General features: G+C 37.3%; 1 protein-coding gene across 4 annotated transcripts in view; it reads right to left on the minus strand.

Moving 5' to 3' along the window:
- Positions 1 to 427: 427 nt before the first annotated feature.
- Positions 428 to 18,700, minus strand: part of FAM171B (family with sequence similarity 171 member B) — a 75,414-nt gene continuing 57,141 nt past the window's right edge. For all 4 annotated transcript variants that reach the window (XM_055571982.1, XM_055571983.1, XM_055571984.1 and 1 more), the window contains exons 4-8: positions 17,077 to 17,235; positions 14,196 to 14,366; positions 9,972 to 10,088; positions 5,230 to 5,353; positions 428 to 4,998 (exon numbers count right to left, since the gene is read on the minus strand). In XM_055571982.1, the coding sequence (XP_055427957.1) occupies positions 3,651 to 4,998; positions 5,230 to 5,353; positions 9,972 to 10,088; positions 14,196 to 14,366; positions 17,077 to 17,235 (1,919 nt within the window). In that variant the 3' untranslated portion in view covers positions 428 to 3,650. The remainder of the gene's footprint in view (positions 4,999 to 5,229; positions 5,354 to 9,971; positions 10,089 to 14,195; positions 14,367 to 17,076; positions 17,236 to 18,700) is intronic.

An 18,700-nucleotide genomic window follows, 5' to 3' on the forward strand; every position in this document is an offset into this window, starting at 1 on the left:
ATCTGCCTGCAGTACAGGAGACCGGGGTTCAATCTGTGGGTCAGGAAGATCCCCTGGAGAAAGGAATGGTGTTCTTGCCTGGAGAATCCCATGGAAAGAGGAGTCTGGCAGGCTGCGGTTCATGGGATTACAGAGTTGGACATGACTGAGAGACTAACACTTTCATTTTCATTATCTTGTAAAGTCTTCTCATTGAATGGAAAAATGATTTATCTATATTCAGCTTTAATAGTCAAAATGTGGACTTTGGAGAACATGAAATACAAAGAGAAATCAGGTTCATTATATAAACATAGGGTATTCAAATATTTATTTTACTATAGGGAGTGTAATCAAGAAAATAATTGAATATTCATCTACCAGATTAAATAACAATTTAGGAAGGAATGTTTCATAGTTTACCCAAAATAAAACAGTGCATCAGATACATTTTTAGATTTTATTATCTTTAATGAACTGTTTAACATTTTTACAAATCATCAGATTTTTAACAATTTCCAGCAGTAAATATAGTAATGATGGCATAAATACACTGAAATGTGAGATTCCTCTGATGAGAGAACACAAAAGATAGAAACACCTGGAAACAGAGGGCAAAATGTCAACTCTAGTTCTGAGACGGAAATTAACATAGTTAAATTCTTTACAACTCTAGTACACGGAGAAATGAGTAACTCATTCCCTATAAATGAATATGTAACTTTGAGCTTCACCTTCCTGGAAGTTTTGAGGGACATCATTTGACCCAAAGATCCCCAAAACTTTATACTATGTATTGATACCAGAGGATTCAAACATACAGAAAGTGATCTGAAAATGATTGCCAAAGCAAAGAAGTGCTTTTATTCCTCAACATTTGTGACCTTCGTGGTATACTGTGTATTATAAAAGGGTGTAATCCCTATACAATTGCATAAATGTCATACAAATGGATTTTACAAATTCAATATCATATGTATTCAAAAATACATATAGCTGTGCTTTAGTAAATGAATCCATCAGTTCCTTGAGGGATAATTTTGCTTTTAAGTTATATCCAAAGTATATACAAAGGATCCACAAATGTTAACAATTTGTGACTAAAATTCTCAAGATTTCATTTGCAAAAAACTGTGGTGGTTTTCAATTTAAAAATTTTAAGAAAGTTGTGAATATTGCCGGTTTATTATCACTTGGGTTAAGAAAAAGTAGATGGCTTCAGCTCTTTAACAGGAAAATTTGTGAACTACTCACAAATGAGAAGTTACACATTTTGGATCATTAGAAAAAGATAAATTACCTATACTTCCCAATTGAGAACAGAATGTGCAGTGTATAAAAAAATAAGATTTTATTCTGAAACCAACAAAAGTATTTCTAGAAAAGCCCTTGGGGATATATCTTCTCATTTCCTTTACACAAGAATGAGTAAGTGGCATACCTTAATGGCATACCCTTATATCGAAGTGTGTATTCCATTACCAAGATGAGAGATTGAATGTTTTCTAAGGGTGGGAAAAATATACACTTAAAATGTCAAAGTCAGTATATTACTATATAGTTTCTAACTTCATTCCAACATAATGTTATCAATATAAACTAGACTGAAAAAAGAATTAAATACACAAAGAGATGTTACTGGCATGCAAAATTCATTGTTCCAACGTGAAACACTAGGTCTATATTTTTAATAAAAACTGCACATCTGTTTAATTTGGCTAACAGAAAGAAAATGCACATTTAAGAAAGATGTTATCATATCCTTCTAATAAAGCAAGTCTATATCAAAGGCACTTCAGCAGAGCACTAACTCCTTAACCTTTTCCAAATCATTTTCATTTATGTCACCTTAAATACATCTTTCTGTGTAAAACCAGTAAGACACTGCCTCTAATTTTGGACCTTATTACCCCCTCCCTCAAAAAAGTAAATGTAGGTATTAACCAAAACATTTCTCTCTTGTATGGATTGGGGTAGAATATAGCAAACTTTTACCTAGATCTTTACATTCTTTGGGTTAATACAGAAAGGAATGTTATCTGACAGGTTCTATGCTTCAGAAATGGTTACAGGGAAAACCTGGCTGAAGTCTACTGTCTTGGGGGAAAAGCTGTTGTCTTTTGTTGTCTATCTATCTACAGTTTGACTGAAGCTAATGTGGTTAATTTTAGTTCTTACAACTTGTTTATGTGCCTTGGGTCTCTATGTTGCTCCCATCTTAATTAGTAGTGCATGAGAAATAAAGCAATTTAGTTTCATTCCCCGCCCCCGCCCCGCCCCAAGGAAAAGGGTAAGCTGCTTCAGACATTAGCCTTTATGGAAATTTTAAGAAAAATGAGATGAGTTGATTTTAATTAACAAAATTTCATTTTTAGGACATGAATGATAATTCAGGGTTGAAAGCACTTAAAATTTAAAAACAGCTCTTGAATGTGTTCATACTAATTCTCTATGATGAAAAGAATATATTACTTCCAAATCTGGAAAAAAATGTTATATAACTTAAAAGCATTTACGTGATTTAATAAAAATCTTTTACTTTTCCCGTGAAATTGAAACTGTTGTTTCCAAACATTTTTTAGAATGTCAGCAACAAAAAAATCTGGATGTATACCTGGGATCCTGAAGGTATTCTTGAATCTCAAGAGAAATGGCACGTTTTTTCTGCTTGACATTTCAGAAAAAATTGAAATGTTTATTTCCTTTAGCTCCACATATTTTAAGTTTTGATGTTTATAAGAAACTTTCAATTCATTGATTTTTAAAAATCAAGTTTAATAGTTTAAGTGACTTTTTTTGAATAGAAGAAATATCTGAAAACTGATTTCAGTCTATATGTATCAGTGAGCCTTAAAGATTGGGGAGTGGGAGGAATGACTTTTTTTTTTTAAAAGACTGGTAAAAATTTTCTTGACAGCTAAGCTCACTTCCCCTTTTGGTAATGGGGAAGGGGGCAAGAAATTTTTAAACAAAAATTCAGTATCAGAACATTCATTTCTCAGATCTCTAGATAAACTAACATCTTTTTATTCTGTGAAGTTTTATCCAAAAACAACCAAAGAGCTGGCATTTCCCTCTCTAACAACCAAGTAGCTTCTTGCCCATCTTAGGTGAGTATGGAATTTACTTTTGGGTTGATACAATATACATGCTGTTTAAAAATGAAAGAAAATGTGGTTTGGCTTTGAACTCTAGAATAACATCAATCCAGAACATTTATCCAGTTATTTTCAAGTATATGCAGTGGAGAATATAATAGTAACATTTCACAAGAGTAATACAGTTTCATTTCTAAATGTTTCACAGGGGTAGTCAAAGCAAAAGCAATATTTTTGAAAGCAACTTTAGGAGTACACTTTTCACTGTTATTCTTCAGAGTCAGGGCTCAACTTGATGACTGAGCAACAATTTCAGGTACTATTTTACATTTTGAACCCTCAGATACTTCAAATGCATCACCCAAAAATAAATAAAAAGCATAGGCCAGAAAAAAGCATTTCTTGGTAGCCTTCTCACTACTGAATTACCATTTTACTATTTACTCTGCTTGAGACATGTCCAGGGACCATGAGATTGCTCAGTCTCAGCTTCTTCAGAAGTTCACACAGCAGTTTACAATAAAAAGCAAGAATAAACAGCACGAGACAACAGAGACATAACCACTCTTGGTGTTAATTTATGGGAATCAGTGGGCGTTCCTCTCGCTTCTTCCAGATGTTAGTTTTGCTATCTCTCTTGGCTAGTGGTGGTGGTCTGCCCCTTTTTTTAGTGGGGGATATATTGGCTTCAAAATCTTCAGCGGTGCTTTTTCTTCCGGGGGACTCTTCCCCAGGGTGCTCCATGATGGCGCCACTCCCTCCATCTAGGATGTGCCTTAAAGCTGGGTCCTCTGGAGAGCAGACAGTGGTTCCACTCTCACTACTGCTCAGGTCTAAGTCTTCTAAGTAAAGGATCTTAGGCTGATGCATGCTTTTGATGAACGTTTTCTCCCTCTCCAGTTTTCTACTGGAGTGGTGCTCATTCATGTCCACCCCAGAGTCCAGACTCGTGTCATTGCTCTGGGCTCTCTTGCCCTTTTTCAGGTCTATGAAGGAGTGCCTCACCTGTGCGACCGGCTTTCCATCAAGAGACACAAACCAGGCTCTGGGGTGGGGGGAGGGCTTTCCTTTGGACAGTTCTAGGAGGGTCTGTTCTGAAATTCCTTGAAGCTCCGATGAAAAGGGAGTCATTACAACAGCTTCATTTAGTGTTCCAGGAACAGAAACAGATTCCAGGAGGCTGTTTGAATACCGACTCCAATCTGAAGTTTGGGATGGCAAACTCTGTTGACCTTCCAGTGGGATGTTCTCTTCCCTGGCATCTGGGGGCTGGGCATGAGAATGCATTGGCATTTTTGGTAATGTCTGTGTAAAGTTCTCTCTATTTACTGGTTCCATCAGTTGGCCATAGACTAACTGTCCCTTTCTTGGCAGAGTAGCCGACTTAGCAGGATGCAACTGCTCTGGAGTGGGGAAGAGGTCAGACGTCTGAAGGATGGCTATGGGCTGGCTGTAGATGTGCATGATCTGCTCTGGAATGTGGGAATGCCCATATGCCTCTTCATTACCTGTGAGATACCTCTTTTCCTCTTGAGTATCACCTAGAGATGAAGACATATTGTTGTTAACATGTTTAAGTTGTTTGGACCCTACATTGGGCTCCAAAGACTGTGCTGGGTTTCTGGAGTAATTATTTTGATTGACTGACAGAAATGAAACATCTTCGTTGTAGATTTTTAAATTGTCCCTAGTTTTCACCATGGAAACTCTTTCTTCTGCTTCCACCTTGGATGATTCCTTTTTCTGAGGGCTGTACGAGGAGCTTTTGGCATTGAATAACTGTGATTTGTCCTCAGTTTTTAATGCGACTTTGACCGAACTGATGTGATTTATGTGAGTTGTTGAAGTTGTCTGGTCTCTCTTGAGGACCTCAAGTTTAGTGGTATTTCTTTCTCTTTTCTGTGGAGTACCACACTTATCCCTAGAGTAGAAGAGAAGGCAAAAAAAAAAAAATGTTTCGAACTTATCTAGAAGGTTTCATTAAAAAAAAATCTCATATATATATATAATGCTACTGTTAGAATATATGTTTTTATTTTAATCTATATTTTAAATATCAAACCATTGCTTTCTACAAACTTTGTAACACACAGAATTTACATGACACTAAAATGAGACAGTTTGTGTTCACACACATTACTATTGTTCTTACCTGCAATAACAAAGAAGTACAGCAAAAAATCCAATGACAATGACTATTGTTCCTCCTAATATGGCTGTAAGAAATACTGTGTGGTAGGCAGTTATGTCCTTTGAATCTCCATTCATACCTGACCCTATATAGTTCAAAATAAACAAAGAGAAAATGTATTACTTTAGGTCAGACTTTCAACTGTGTCCTATCCTGGGTGAGGCAGATTAAAGATGTGTACACAGGTCTATTAATTTGTCCCTCTCCCATGGCAGGCTTCTCTGTGGATGGAAAATATTTTCCCTACCCCCGTTAGGCTTAATCAGTTGACTTGCTGTGCCCAGTGAAATATGAGCACCTTAAATGAGACTGTATAAACTGCCTGTCCTCTGCTAAGGTCTTCTACTAAGTGAAAAGTATATCCTAAAGTTTTGCTATTCTTTTAACCTAGGTTCTGGAATGAGAAAAAATCTTAAAACTGAACCAAGTCAAGCCCAACAGTCACAAAATGAAAGCAACAAATAGAGAGCAGGCTTATTTGTTACTGATGGCTGAATGTTACAGAAAATGATACCAAGATGCTAAAGTCCTGCTGTTACAGAACTTAAAATATGTGACACTGGCTTCCAAGTCAAGCAGTAAGGAAACTATTGCAGGAGGTAGTAAAAATAGTGACCGAAATTATGTGGTAGCAAAATGTCTGCTGGAACAAAAATATTTCTAAAGAGAGCTTTGTGCAAAGAGGTTTTGAGATAGAATATAGTGAGCGTTGATATTAGCTGTATTCAATTTAAAAAGAATATTTAAAGATAAAAAGAATTCTTTAAAATTCTTTAAAAAGAATTTGCTAAAGTAAACAGGGATGAAAAGACCAATGAGAATGCAAAAATTGGGGGGCCTGAAGAACCAAAAGTTGTAACTCCTTGACAGGACTCTAGAATAACGTGGTGCCATGGTCCCCATAAGCTAAGCCCAGCAGAAGACGGTGACCCATTATTCTTCTTTATGAGAACACATATATACAATGTTGTGGTAATTACTTTGTTGTGTTTGTACAGTTGCTAAGTCATGTCTGACTCTTTTGCAACCCCATGGACTGTAGCCCGCCAGGCTCCTCTGTCCATGGGATATTCCAGGCAAGAATACTTGAACGAGTTGCCATTTCCTTCTCCAGAGGATCTTCCTAACCCCGGGATCAAACCTGCATCTCCTCCATTGCCCAGCAGATTATTTACCATGGAGCCAACAAGGAAGCCCCTGGAATTAGCTTAACTGCAGTAAAAGCAGACTAAGCATGGGGATGATCAGTGGAGGTTCTGAATATCCTGCATGAAAGCAGATGCAACTTACCTTGAGGTAATGTTTCAACATCACTAGGACTTAATTTTGCTCAGAAATGTATACAAGTCTACTGATTAGTATCAACTGGATTCTAATGTGTATTGGGGGTGATGAGACACCTGATTTTCCGCTCATCTCAACCATAAGAAAAAGTCCAGCATGAGGCTTTCAACTTCACCAAGGACACTGGAAAGACTAAGGACACATAAAGACTTAGATCCTTTAACTTTTACGTCATCTAAGTTGACCAAAGTATAGTGACATTAAAGGATTTGGAGAAGCAGTGTTTTGTTTATGCATTCAGACTTCGAAGCCAGAGTGCCTGAACTGGAAACCTGGCTTCACCCTTGCTGCGTGGTGTTGGGCAAGCTTCATTCACTTATGCCTCAGTGCACAGGTGTCATACTTGTTACAGTGATTAAACAAATATTGAGACCAGTGTTTAGCACATGATAAGCACTCAGTAAGTGTTGGCTATATTATACCACTGTTGTTAAATGAAATGTCAAGATTATAGAAGAACAGGCACTCCAGTACTGAATACTCTTTTAACTGGTAGCTGATAATAAAATGTTTATCATATTGAGTAGGCAACCAAGCACAGCATCGCACAATATGAAATTTCTTCAAAGAAAAAAGATAAGAGTAACAACTCTATCTGTAGATTACTATTTATGATCCAGAGCTGCAACAGAGTAAATAGTTAGACTGTAACTGGGTGAAATTCAAGTTCTTCTCCAAAGAATATCTGAATATACGTTTTCACAATTGAGTAATGTAAGCAATTTTCACTCCACAGAATTCCAACAGAACTCACCTTTGGAATTAAGAGGCTGACGTTGCTACATCTGTCCCAAATCTTAAGTGTATGACAACAGCAGAAAAGCATACAACTGCATGTGTGTGTGTTAGTGTGTATGCACGTGCCCAAGAGAGGTTAGAAAGTTAGAAAATTACAATAAGTTTTCATTCTGATATTTGAAAATTAATGGTACTTGTTTAATTCTATACTCCGCTATCTACTTACCTATAATAATGTGAAAAACTAATTGATTTTAATTTTTTGCACTTGCTATTTTTTCTAGAAATTGGTTTAAGATTTATTTTAAAAACATATTTAGTAATATTATTAACCAAATTATAGCTTCAGCACACCAGACACTAACTAGCCCATCACAAAACCAGTTTGATTTTACAGTAACATTTGCATCCTAAACTGTTTAGGGACATGAGTGATCCTCATATCGAACTCCTGCAATTTATAAAAAGGAAAACTAATACTCAGATGGCTAAGTACCTATTTCAAGCTCACCCTGTTAATTACTGTCAGAGCCAGAACTACAATCAAATTAAAGTTATCCATATTTCTCATATGGACCTTTCAAAAGCATAACTAGAAATTATCTTAATAATCCTACATTTCTGTTAGTACTCCGATTCACACAAAATTGTTCCCAACATAAAAGCCAAAATAAAACTTCTATTTTAGAAAATTATTTCAGCTTTTATAATTCAGTCATCTTGCATAAATGGTATATTTTTAGTGGAAACCACATTTCTCTGTAAAACTCAAGTGCTCTTGTGGTCATTTTTATCAGAAATGAAATAACTTGGATTTAGTTGGGTTGAAGTATTAAATATTAATTGTTCTTTTTCATCAATATTTTATAGTTTCAAATTTAGAATACAATAAGATCAGACAGCTGGCAAGACTGCATGATATTTTGCACCATAAACAACAAAAGCAATCACCCTCTGTTTTCTGGAGAAATAAACTCATAAGCACTACATTGAAACAAAAACAGAACATTCCTCATGATTATAATGGTTAATAGCTCATATTTCTTCTACTCAAATACTCTATTTTAGCTTCATTTTTGAAACAAAGTCTTGTTACCTTGCATGGTTTAAAAATGGAAGGTTGTAAAATGTAAAATAAAAATAAACTACATAAAAAGTTTCAAAAAACTCAAAGCTTTCAAATAGGCAGCCATAACAAAGTTAGCTGATACACTGCTACTGAGAAATGGATGTAAAATGTTATCCGTATCCTGGATCAGGGGCCATGTACCAGGACTATTTCTGAACAGCATGAAATAGCCAGGCTGCAGCTGCCTTTCAGCTGGAAGCCAAGACACTAGCTAAACCAAAAGAATTACTTCTGACACAATTCAAGATGAAGGAGGGACATATGCATTCAGCTTTTACACTTTCCCTAAACTTTACAAAAAGGACACTGAAAGTTTTGCTCTGTCTTGTTTTTATAAATATACATGTCCACAGGTTAAAGAAGAATGAGATCAAAGACAGGAGCAACAAGATGCTGACAGCTGGAAAGTTGACTTAGCAGAGTGCGCAGCAGGGAAAACCAAGAAGCAACTCAACTCATACCAGTGAACACCCAGGAGACCTAATGAGTAGTTGCCGGCCCACGGTGCAGCCAGGCTACATGACAGCTGGTTAGAGTATTTCTTTTTTTAAGATGACTTAATGTTTGAGAATTTTGAGACATTTACACAACTCAAGATGTAGGATTTCTGAGTACAAAGTATATAGATAGACTGATACCATGTTAATTTGATACCAGTTAAATCCAGGAAAAATGAAACACTTATTTCTCCTAGAATATGAATAAGACCATTCCTAGCACACAGCTCTTGGTTTTTGCCTACCTTCTGTTCACATGTCAGGCCAATCTTCATTTGGGCCATCACCTGTCTTATCCTACGAACACTGGGGACACTATTATTCAACAGTCCCTTGTCCCCACCACACCCCCACCAAGGAAAATGCTCATGATCTAAGTCTGAAAATTCCTCATCCCTAGAAAGATCAGGAACAGTGTGAGCAAAAGACCACAAAGAGTTAGGATCAGCTATCTTGAAGCAGCAATCTTCCAAGACAGCGGAGCAGGTCTGCTAACGGGGTCCTCTAGGATTCCTGCCTTAAAGTCTGCTTTTTCAGCCTTCCCTAGGATCCTGCAAAGTCCTGATATCCTACTATATGTTTCTAATTATCCAAACTCTGCTCCTGTTATTTGCAATCAAAAGCTCTTAACTGATCTGGGTAGAATTCATTCATAAAAAGCAAACTAAGAAAATTCTTCATTTGAATCAACTTTGTACTTCAGATTCATCAGGTATTACAGCTGTAAAGGACCCTAGAGTTCATGGAACTTAATCTTTCCCTATATATCTGGAAAATATAGATATTTTCTATATTTTACTATAGTAAATATAGTAAAATATAGATATTTTCTAATTTTACTATAGTAAAATAAAGCTGAGATCAAGAGACTAGAAGCTTTTTCCAGTGTAATACAGTAAGTAGCAATGCTTAGAATAAAATGGGAAACTAATATCAGTTTCAGCATGACTATTTGGATTTTTTTAAGTTTATATTTTGTTTCATTTTTACCATACCTCTAATTCCTGGAAGTGGAGCTGCTATCCAGTAGCCCAAATGTGGTGCATCATATGTCCAAATTAAATGACTGTTATATTCCTTGACCATTCCCTGGCCATGATTTACCCACGCACCTAAAAAGGAAGGCAAAAAAAAGTACTAATCAGTTACCTTATATATCTTGAATGCCAATAGGAGTTTGCTGATAGTCATGTACAGAATACTTTGCAGGATATTTTCAAAGATGAAAACTGTGACAATATATTTTCATGGGATAATATATATCATAATATAATGTATATTACATTAAATAGAATAATTTGTTATGACCAAAGACTATAAAATCGATATAAATAAACTTTATATCATATATAAAATCAATATAAATTTTATATAAATATAAAAAGGGTATATACTTAGGGTTGGAGAAGGCAATGGCACCCCACTCCAGTACTCTTGCCTGGAAAATCCCATGGACGGAGGAGCCTGGTGGGCTGCAGTCCATGGAGTCGCTAAGAGTCGGACACAACTGAGTGACTTCACTTTCACTTTTCACTTTCATGCATTGGAGAAGGAAATGGCAACCCACTCCAGTGTTCTTGCCTGGAGAATCCCAGGGACAGAGGAGACTGGTGGGCTGCCATCTATGGGGTTGCACAGAGTCGGACACGACTGAAGCAACTTAGCAGCAACTTAGGGAAATCATACTCTCCAAATAATGTCTAAATTGTGTATGTTGAGATATGTCTTAGTAAGAATGTAATTAAATCCAAATTTATCAACAGATGGTTGTTACCTGCTCTGGGGTTCTCATTAAATGCTTATAGTATGTGTTTTAGGACCTTATTAATATTTTTATTAAATGGTGTTTTGTTCTAGTACTGCTGGCATGGTTCTTTTAGAACTAAATGTCTTTTAAAAAGTGCTATTCTGATTCATTTAAATATCAACCACAGAAAAAAGAATTCAGTTAAAACCAGTATCTTTTATGAAGTCTGGCATTACAAAGCTTGTTTATAAGTTTGGTCTATGTATTTGGTTTACTGATTCATTGTAATGATGTATATAGACAAATTTGAAATTATGGGAGTGAGTCAACCTGCTTTTTGAATAGTCACGTTAAACTTAAGCAGTACACGTGATGAATCAATTCAAAAATTCTGCCACTGGAAGGTATATGAGAAACACAGGCTTTTTTTCAGGAGAAACAATCAGAAAGCAGAACTCAAAGCAGATATTCTTCTTTAAAGTGTCTTGAAACAATTCTCTCATTCAACAAGTCAGGGGATTGAGGCCAGAATAAGTCAAGTGACTTGCTCAACATCATCTTGCTGGTAAATGGACAGAATCCAGGTCTTACAGCTTTTAATCCAATGTTTTACAGTACTATACCACTGTGAGACTGTGACTTGTAATAAGAAATTTATATATACGGTCTTAAATCCCCAGTCCTGGCACAGAGCTCCTAAAACTTTGTAATTCCCTATGTGATAAGATCCATAAAGGTGGAAACAGTGTCTTTTCTTGTTGACAACAAGCCAATTTCAACCATGTCTGAGTTTATGTTAATGAGGTGAATTTTGGAAAGTCCCAGTGGATGGGGGCTGGTTGCCAGGGGAACCAACTGCATGTACCTTTCATCCCCACCCCCACACAACCCTCTAGAGAAGGGAGAGGGGCTGGACCTTGAATTCAACTGTCAGTGTTCAAAGATTTAATCAAGCATGCCTACATACTGTGGCCTCCACAAAAGCCCCTGAACTGCAGGGTTCAGAGAGCAGAGCTGGTGAACACGTGGAGGCGCTAGGAAGGTGATGCGCCCAGAGGAGAGAGCACTGCGGCTCCAAATCCCTTGCCCTGTGTATCTCTTTCATCTGGCTATTACCAAACTGTATCCTTTTACAGAAGACCGATGACCTGGTTAGTAACCTGTCTTCCTGTGAGCTGTTCTAGCGAGTTACCAAACTTGAGGAGAGGGTCACGGAAGCCTCCAACTTATAGCCAATCATGGCAGGAGCATGGCTGATAAGCTGGACTTGCAGTTGGCCTCTTGAGTTGCAGGTTGTGGGACCAAGCCTTTAACCTGTGGGATCTGACACTAACTCCAGGTAGATAGGATCTCAGTCAGTTCACTTCAGTCGCTCAGCTGTGTCCAACTCTTTGGAACCCCATGGACTGCAGCACACCAGGCCTCCCTGTCCATCACCAACTCCCAGAGTTTACTCAAACTCATGTCCATTGAGTCGGTGATGCCATCCAACCATCTCATCCTCTGTCGTCCCCTTCTCCTCCCACCTTCAATCTTGCCCAGCATCAGGGTCTTTTAAAATGAGTCAGTTCTTCACATCAGGTGGCCAAAGTATTGGAGTTTCAGCTTCAGCATCAGTCCTTCCAATGAATATTCAGGACTGATTTCTTTTAGGATGGACTGGTTGGATATCCTTGCAGTTCAAGGGACTCTCAAGAGTCTTCTTCAACACCACAGTTCAAAAACATCAATTCTTTGGAACTCAGCTTTCTTTACATCCATACATGACTACTGGAAAAACCATAGCTTTGACTAGAAGGACCACTGAAGGAAATTTTAGGACACTTAGCTCATGTTGGAGGGTACAAGAAAAATACCCTCACATTTGGTGACCAGAAGTGAAACTTCTGAGTGCAGAACAGAGTTGAAAGAAGAGTTTGTCCCTTACAACTACCTTTGTTACTTACATAATTTCCAGTCTTTTTAAAATAATATATCTGTTTTTATCTTCTGTCGTGAACATGTTTGTGCCTCACTACCTACCTTTTCAGTTACAATGAAACCTCAATTCCAAATCAGGCCACAGACATTTGTTCTGAGATGGGCATGCAAACCTCCTTCTAGAAATGCAGGGACTCCAAGGGCTTGTGTACTAGCTACTAGGAAAATAATTTCTCTACCTTTTGGACTTTAACCTGGGTAATATAAAGTGAGAGCGCCTACAGCCTTCCTGCCACTCCAAAGGGAAATCCTATTTCAGAAAGGTTATTAACACAGGAAACAGATGAGACAGAAATCAAGTCCTACAAATCAGTCTAGTCTATGCATCGTGACTTAATCCAACACAGCTCTACCCCGGGGCTTTTCAGTTGTGGGGGATTGATCATCTTTTTTTGTTTGTTTTTTTTGATAAGGACTCCACCTTATTTACAAGGAAAAACAAAACCAAGAGAAAGAGAAGAGAAAAATGCATCCAGTTGTTATTTAGGAGGCTAATCTCAGGAAACAAAATTGGCACCAAAGTGTTTTTCTGGAAAATAATCACTCTTTCTACCTTTATATATAGTCCTGGAGTGGATTGCCATTTCCTTCTCCAGGGGATCTTCCCAACCCAGGGATCGAACCCGGGTCTCCCACATTGTAGACAGACGCTTTACCGTCTGAGCCATCAGGGAAGTCCACCATACACACACACACACACACACACACACACACATATAGAGAATACAATGTTATTTATTTTCATGAAATTTGCATACATTTATTAATTGCTTTAGCCAAGCTTTTAGATGTAAGTTTATATTGTCTATGAATCCACCTGCAATGCAGGAGACCCCAGTTTGCTTAATGGGTCAGGAAGATACCCTGGAGAAGGGACAGGCTCAGTATCCTTGGGCTTCGCAGGTGGCTCAGATGGTTAAGAATCCACCTGCAATATGGGAGACCTGGGTATGATCCCTGGTGTGGGGACCATCCCCTGGCAGAGGGCATGGAAACCCACTCCAATATTCTTGCCAGGAGAATCCCCATGGACAGAGGAGCCTGGCATGCTACAGTCCATGGGGTCACAAAGAATTGGACACAACTGAGCAACTAAGCATTAGCACTATCGTAACAAAAACCCATAAGAACCTCAAAATATAAAACATGGGAATGTGAGTAAATAATGCTATTTTAAAATAATAGTGATATCATTTTCCCTACAATTTTATTATACTAATCAAAGTGGTGCCACTTTTGGTCACTGATAAAGTGCTTAAAATTATAATATTACTGATTTAGTGCTCTACTAAAGATAAAACATTCATATGTAAATACTGTTTAAATAATAAGGAATATTAAAATTTAATATTCTGTGTAAAATAGATATTTGTCAATTGTACCTTAATAAAGCTGAAAATTTTTAATAACAATAGAAACCTATTTCTAAGGTAAACACGCAAATATTCAAAAAATTCCAAATATTCAGAACTTTTTCCCATAGTTCACATACCTGTGTTCATATCAAATGTCCAGGCAGGTACGTGATCGCCTGCACTTACATCATTTGTATGTAGAAGAGGAAGAGAAATTTGAATAGAGCCATCCACCTTTAATTCTTTTCCTCCAGAATATATTTTCACACATATTGCAGCAAGAGGAGTTAATTCAATGCTTTCAAAACCTAAAAACAGAAGACAGTTCATTAAAATATGTAAAGCACAAACTGTTAACAACAAATATTAACAACAAACTAATATTGGCCTAAAATATCTAGTTCCTCTATTTCAACCAGAGCTATCCAGTGTCATACCAAGTAGATACTAGATTCTATTTGAAGATTTTTAAACTATAAAAGATATCATAAGTAAATGCTATACTTATGTAACACTGAGACATCATGTTATGAGCCTAATGATCTAATTCTCTCAGACTCCTCTGATTTAATGTCACTGGAATCTAAAAGTCAGTATTTTTTTGGTTTTAACTTTTATTTTACATTGGAGTATAGTTGGTTAAAAATGCTGTGAGTTTCAGGTGTACAGCAAAGTGCTTCAGTTATACATATACATGTATCTATTCGTTTTCTAATTCTTTTCCCATTAGGTTGTTATCTAATACTGAGCGGGGATCCCTCTGCTATCCAGTAGGGCCTTGGTTGGTTATCCATTTCAATAATTTGATGTTTTTAAAAACCTACAAAACCATCAGGAAGGCTGCCTCTCTGAGAAGGAGACATTTGAGCAGTGGCCAAATGACAGGTGCCATCCATGCAGAGACCTCAGAGAAGAGCCTTCCAGGCAGAAGAAACCAGGGCAAATCCCCCCAATCAGAAGTGATCTTGGCATGTGTAAGAAGGCAGATGAGAGAGCAGAGGGAGATGGAACCAGCATGAGGCCACGGAAAGGAATTCTAATTATCGCTGCCACCGAACCTGGGAATGTATCTCCAGTTATCAGACAGGGCAACCACTGGCTTATTGGAGATTTTCTGTTAAATGTAACAGATTCAACCTTTGTAAACATCCTAAAATTCTATCCATAAGATAAGCAAAATAGTGCCATACATATTCTGTAGACTAGTTGCACTGGTAAGTAATGTACTATAAAAAGTACTATGTAAGTAATTATAATATCTCATATCAAACTGTAAAACCAGCTGGCTTTCTTAACTCCACCCCTCGAGGCTGTGAAGTCAGTGGCTTCACATACTGAATGCATATGAAACTGCTGAAGTCAATACCCCATCATTTGGGATAAGGCCAACTAGAAGAAAAGGAAAAAAGTCTGAAAGACAATGAGGAGACTTTAAAAAAGCATCTTCATATTCACAGAACTCTAGAACTGTGCAATCAGTATATTAGCCATGAGCAACATGTGGCAATTTCAATTTAAATGAAATTATCAATTTAGTTCCTCAGTGCACTGGTTATATTTCAAGAGCTCAACTGCCACCTGTGGCTAACTGCTACCATATTGGGCAGGACCGAACATTCTCATTTGACACCATGGCTCTAGGACTTTTAAAATGTTAGCAGCACCAGGACAATTGAAACATCTAATGAACAATCTCAAAAGCAGGTGGTAGAGAAATGATGAAGGGCAGAACATATTATAACTTCCTCCCACTGAATCTAATGAGTCTTGTTCATAAAAACCCTCCAGGGCAACACGAGCTTCATTTGTGATAGTGTATATTGGTTACCATGCTTGTAATGCTTTTATTTGGAGCATCCTATAACTCATACCTGGAAAACTTTGGCAGGTGTCTTAGATTGGCCTTCTCAAGAAGCAGACCCTGAAATAACACTTTGGAAGGAAGGAAGCACCCACCACTGAGGGAATGGAGAAGTAATACAGAAGAAGGAAGGAAGCCAACACACAATGTGTTAATGAAGAGGTGTGTACACTTTAAGTACTCTTTTCTGTCACTGGTTGAGAGCCTGCCTCTTGTGAGGGCCCAGTCTACTTCCTGGGCCAGGGAATGCCCTTATGCAGAGTCACAGATACATGCAGTAGGAAATATTTAGGCTTGTAACAGAAGAGAGGGTCATCTTCCTGGGGTATCAATAACATCAGCTACAGCAGGTAGAAAAAATGCCTATCTAACCATAACACATATTTGCTTACTACTCTAATTTCTGACTAGCCCCCAAATGATATGGACCAAAAATTTGACTCACGTGAAACCATAAAAATTACAGATTGTCTGAGGTGATTTTAAAAACTGTGGAGTTTCTTACTGGCAACAAGTGGCAGAAATGGTGGAACAAGTGTGGATGTACAGAGGAAAGATACAGCTTTTACAGGGGTCATAAGTAAATTGTTAAATAAAATGTAAAATCCCATCACCTCCTTAACTTAGGTCATGACAGCCTTACATATTACTACTGTTGAAACTGAAAAATATACTTTTTCAATATTTACCCTTTTACTTGAAGTATTTCAAATATTTCAAAATTTCCAACTGCTCACTCCAATCTACAAACTTTTTTGTTTCCAACAATTATTGACACTTCTGATCAATTTGAGAATGATTGGTCAAATCATATGTCTAAACTTCTTAATCAAATTTCCACTTTTAAACGCATTTTTTTAATTTGCAAAATTTTACAGTAAACATTACTATTTTCTCTAGTTTGTTTACCTACTTTGAATAAAAATACCCTGTAAATTAAATTCCCCATTAACTTGTAATTTATGCATAAGGTTCTGATGTAATCTCTTTCATAATGTGCTAGAATAAAAGGACTGCCTATAAACACTTTAATAACTGTGTTTATGTTTCAAAACTGATGTTTCCTCCAAAGTGTAAATTAATATCAAACATTTAAATAAATAGAATTTGAATATGTACTATTTTTATAAAGAGATTATATAAAAATTAGGAAATACCTGACTTATTGAGAGTAATGCCAGTTGTATACAGAAAATTATCCACCTTCAAAAACTGTTGTAGAACTGTAAGGTAGCCTGTAACATTGCTAATATGATGGTTGTTGGGTAGTTTAATTAAGGCTTTTGAAAACTGAACACTTGGTTGAGATTTGGCATCTGGAAAAAGAAAACCTCATTAGCAAATAAAACAAATGCACGGTAAGCACAGCACTACTGGTCAGGACATGTTACTCTAAGTGAACCAGTTATTTCTAAAACATTACTAACATCTTATTATAATGATTATTTTATATTCAGATCTGAATAAACAAGAAATGCCCCTTTCTTTAACTCAAAGTCCTGTACTCAATATGCCAGCAAATTTGGAAATCTCAGCAGTGGCCACAGGACTGAAAAAGGTCAGCTTTCATTCCAATCCCAAAGAACGGCAATGCCAAAGAATGTTCAAACTACCACACAATTGCTTTCCTCTCACACGATAGCAAAGTAATGCTCAAAATTCTCCAGGCCAGGTTTCAACAGTACATGAACCGTGAACTTCCAGATGTTCAAGCTGTATTTAGAAAAGGCAGAGGAACCAGAGATTAAATTGCCAACATCTGCTGGATCATAGAAAAAGCAAGAGAGTTCCAGAAAAACATATACTTCTGCTTTACTGACTATGCCAAAGCCTTTGACTATGTGGATCACAAACTGTGGAAAATTCTTCAAGAGATGGGAATACCAGACCATCTGACCTGCCCCCTGAGAAATCTGTATGCAGGTCAGGAAGCAATAGTTAGAACTGGACATGGAACAATAGACTGGTTGCAAATCGGGAAAGGAGAACGTCAAGGCTGTATATTGTCACCCTGTTTATTTAACTTATATACAGAGTACATCATGAGAAACACTGGACTGGATGAAGCACAAGCTGGAATGAAGATTGCTGGGAGATATATCAATAACTTCAGATATGCAGATGACACCACCCTTATGGCAGAAAATGAAGAAGAACTAAAGAGCCTCTTGATGAAAGTGAAAGAGGAGAGTGAAAAAGTTGGTTTAACACTCAACATTCAGAAAACTAAGATCACGGCATCTGGTCCCATCACTTCATGACAAATAGATGGGGAAACAGTGGAAACAGTGGGAGACTTTATTTTGGGGGGCTTCAAAATCACTGCAGATGGTTACTGAGGCCATGAAATTAAGACACTTGCTCCTTGAAAGAAAAGTTATGACCAACCTAGACCATATATTAAAAAGCAGAGACATAACCGTGCCAACAAACGTCCTTCTAGTCAAAGCTATGGTTTTTCCAGTGGTCATGTATGGATGTCAGAGTTGGACTGTAAAGAAAGCTGAGCGCTGAAGAATTGATGCTTTGAAACTGTGTTGTTGGAGAAGACTCTTGAGAGTCCATTAGGCTGCAAGCAGATCAAACCAGTCAATCCTAAAGGAAATCAGTCCTGAATATTCATTGGAAGGACTGATGCTGAAGCTGAAACTCCAATACTTTGGCCACCTGATGTGAAGAACTGACTCATTGAAAAGACCCTGATGTTGGGAAAGATTGAAGGCTGGAGGAGAAGGGGAAGACAGAGGATGAGATGGTCGGATGGCATCACCAACTTGATAG

The sequence above is a fragment of the Bubalus kerabau genome, chromosome 3, assembly GCF_029407905.1.
Source record: "Bubalus kerabau isolate K-KA32 ecotype Philippines breed swamp buffalo chromosome 3, PCC_UOA_SB_1v2, whole genome shotgun sequence".
NCBI lineage: Eukaryota > Metazoa > Chordata > Mammalia > Artiodactyla > Bovidae > Bubalus > Bubalus kerabau.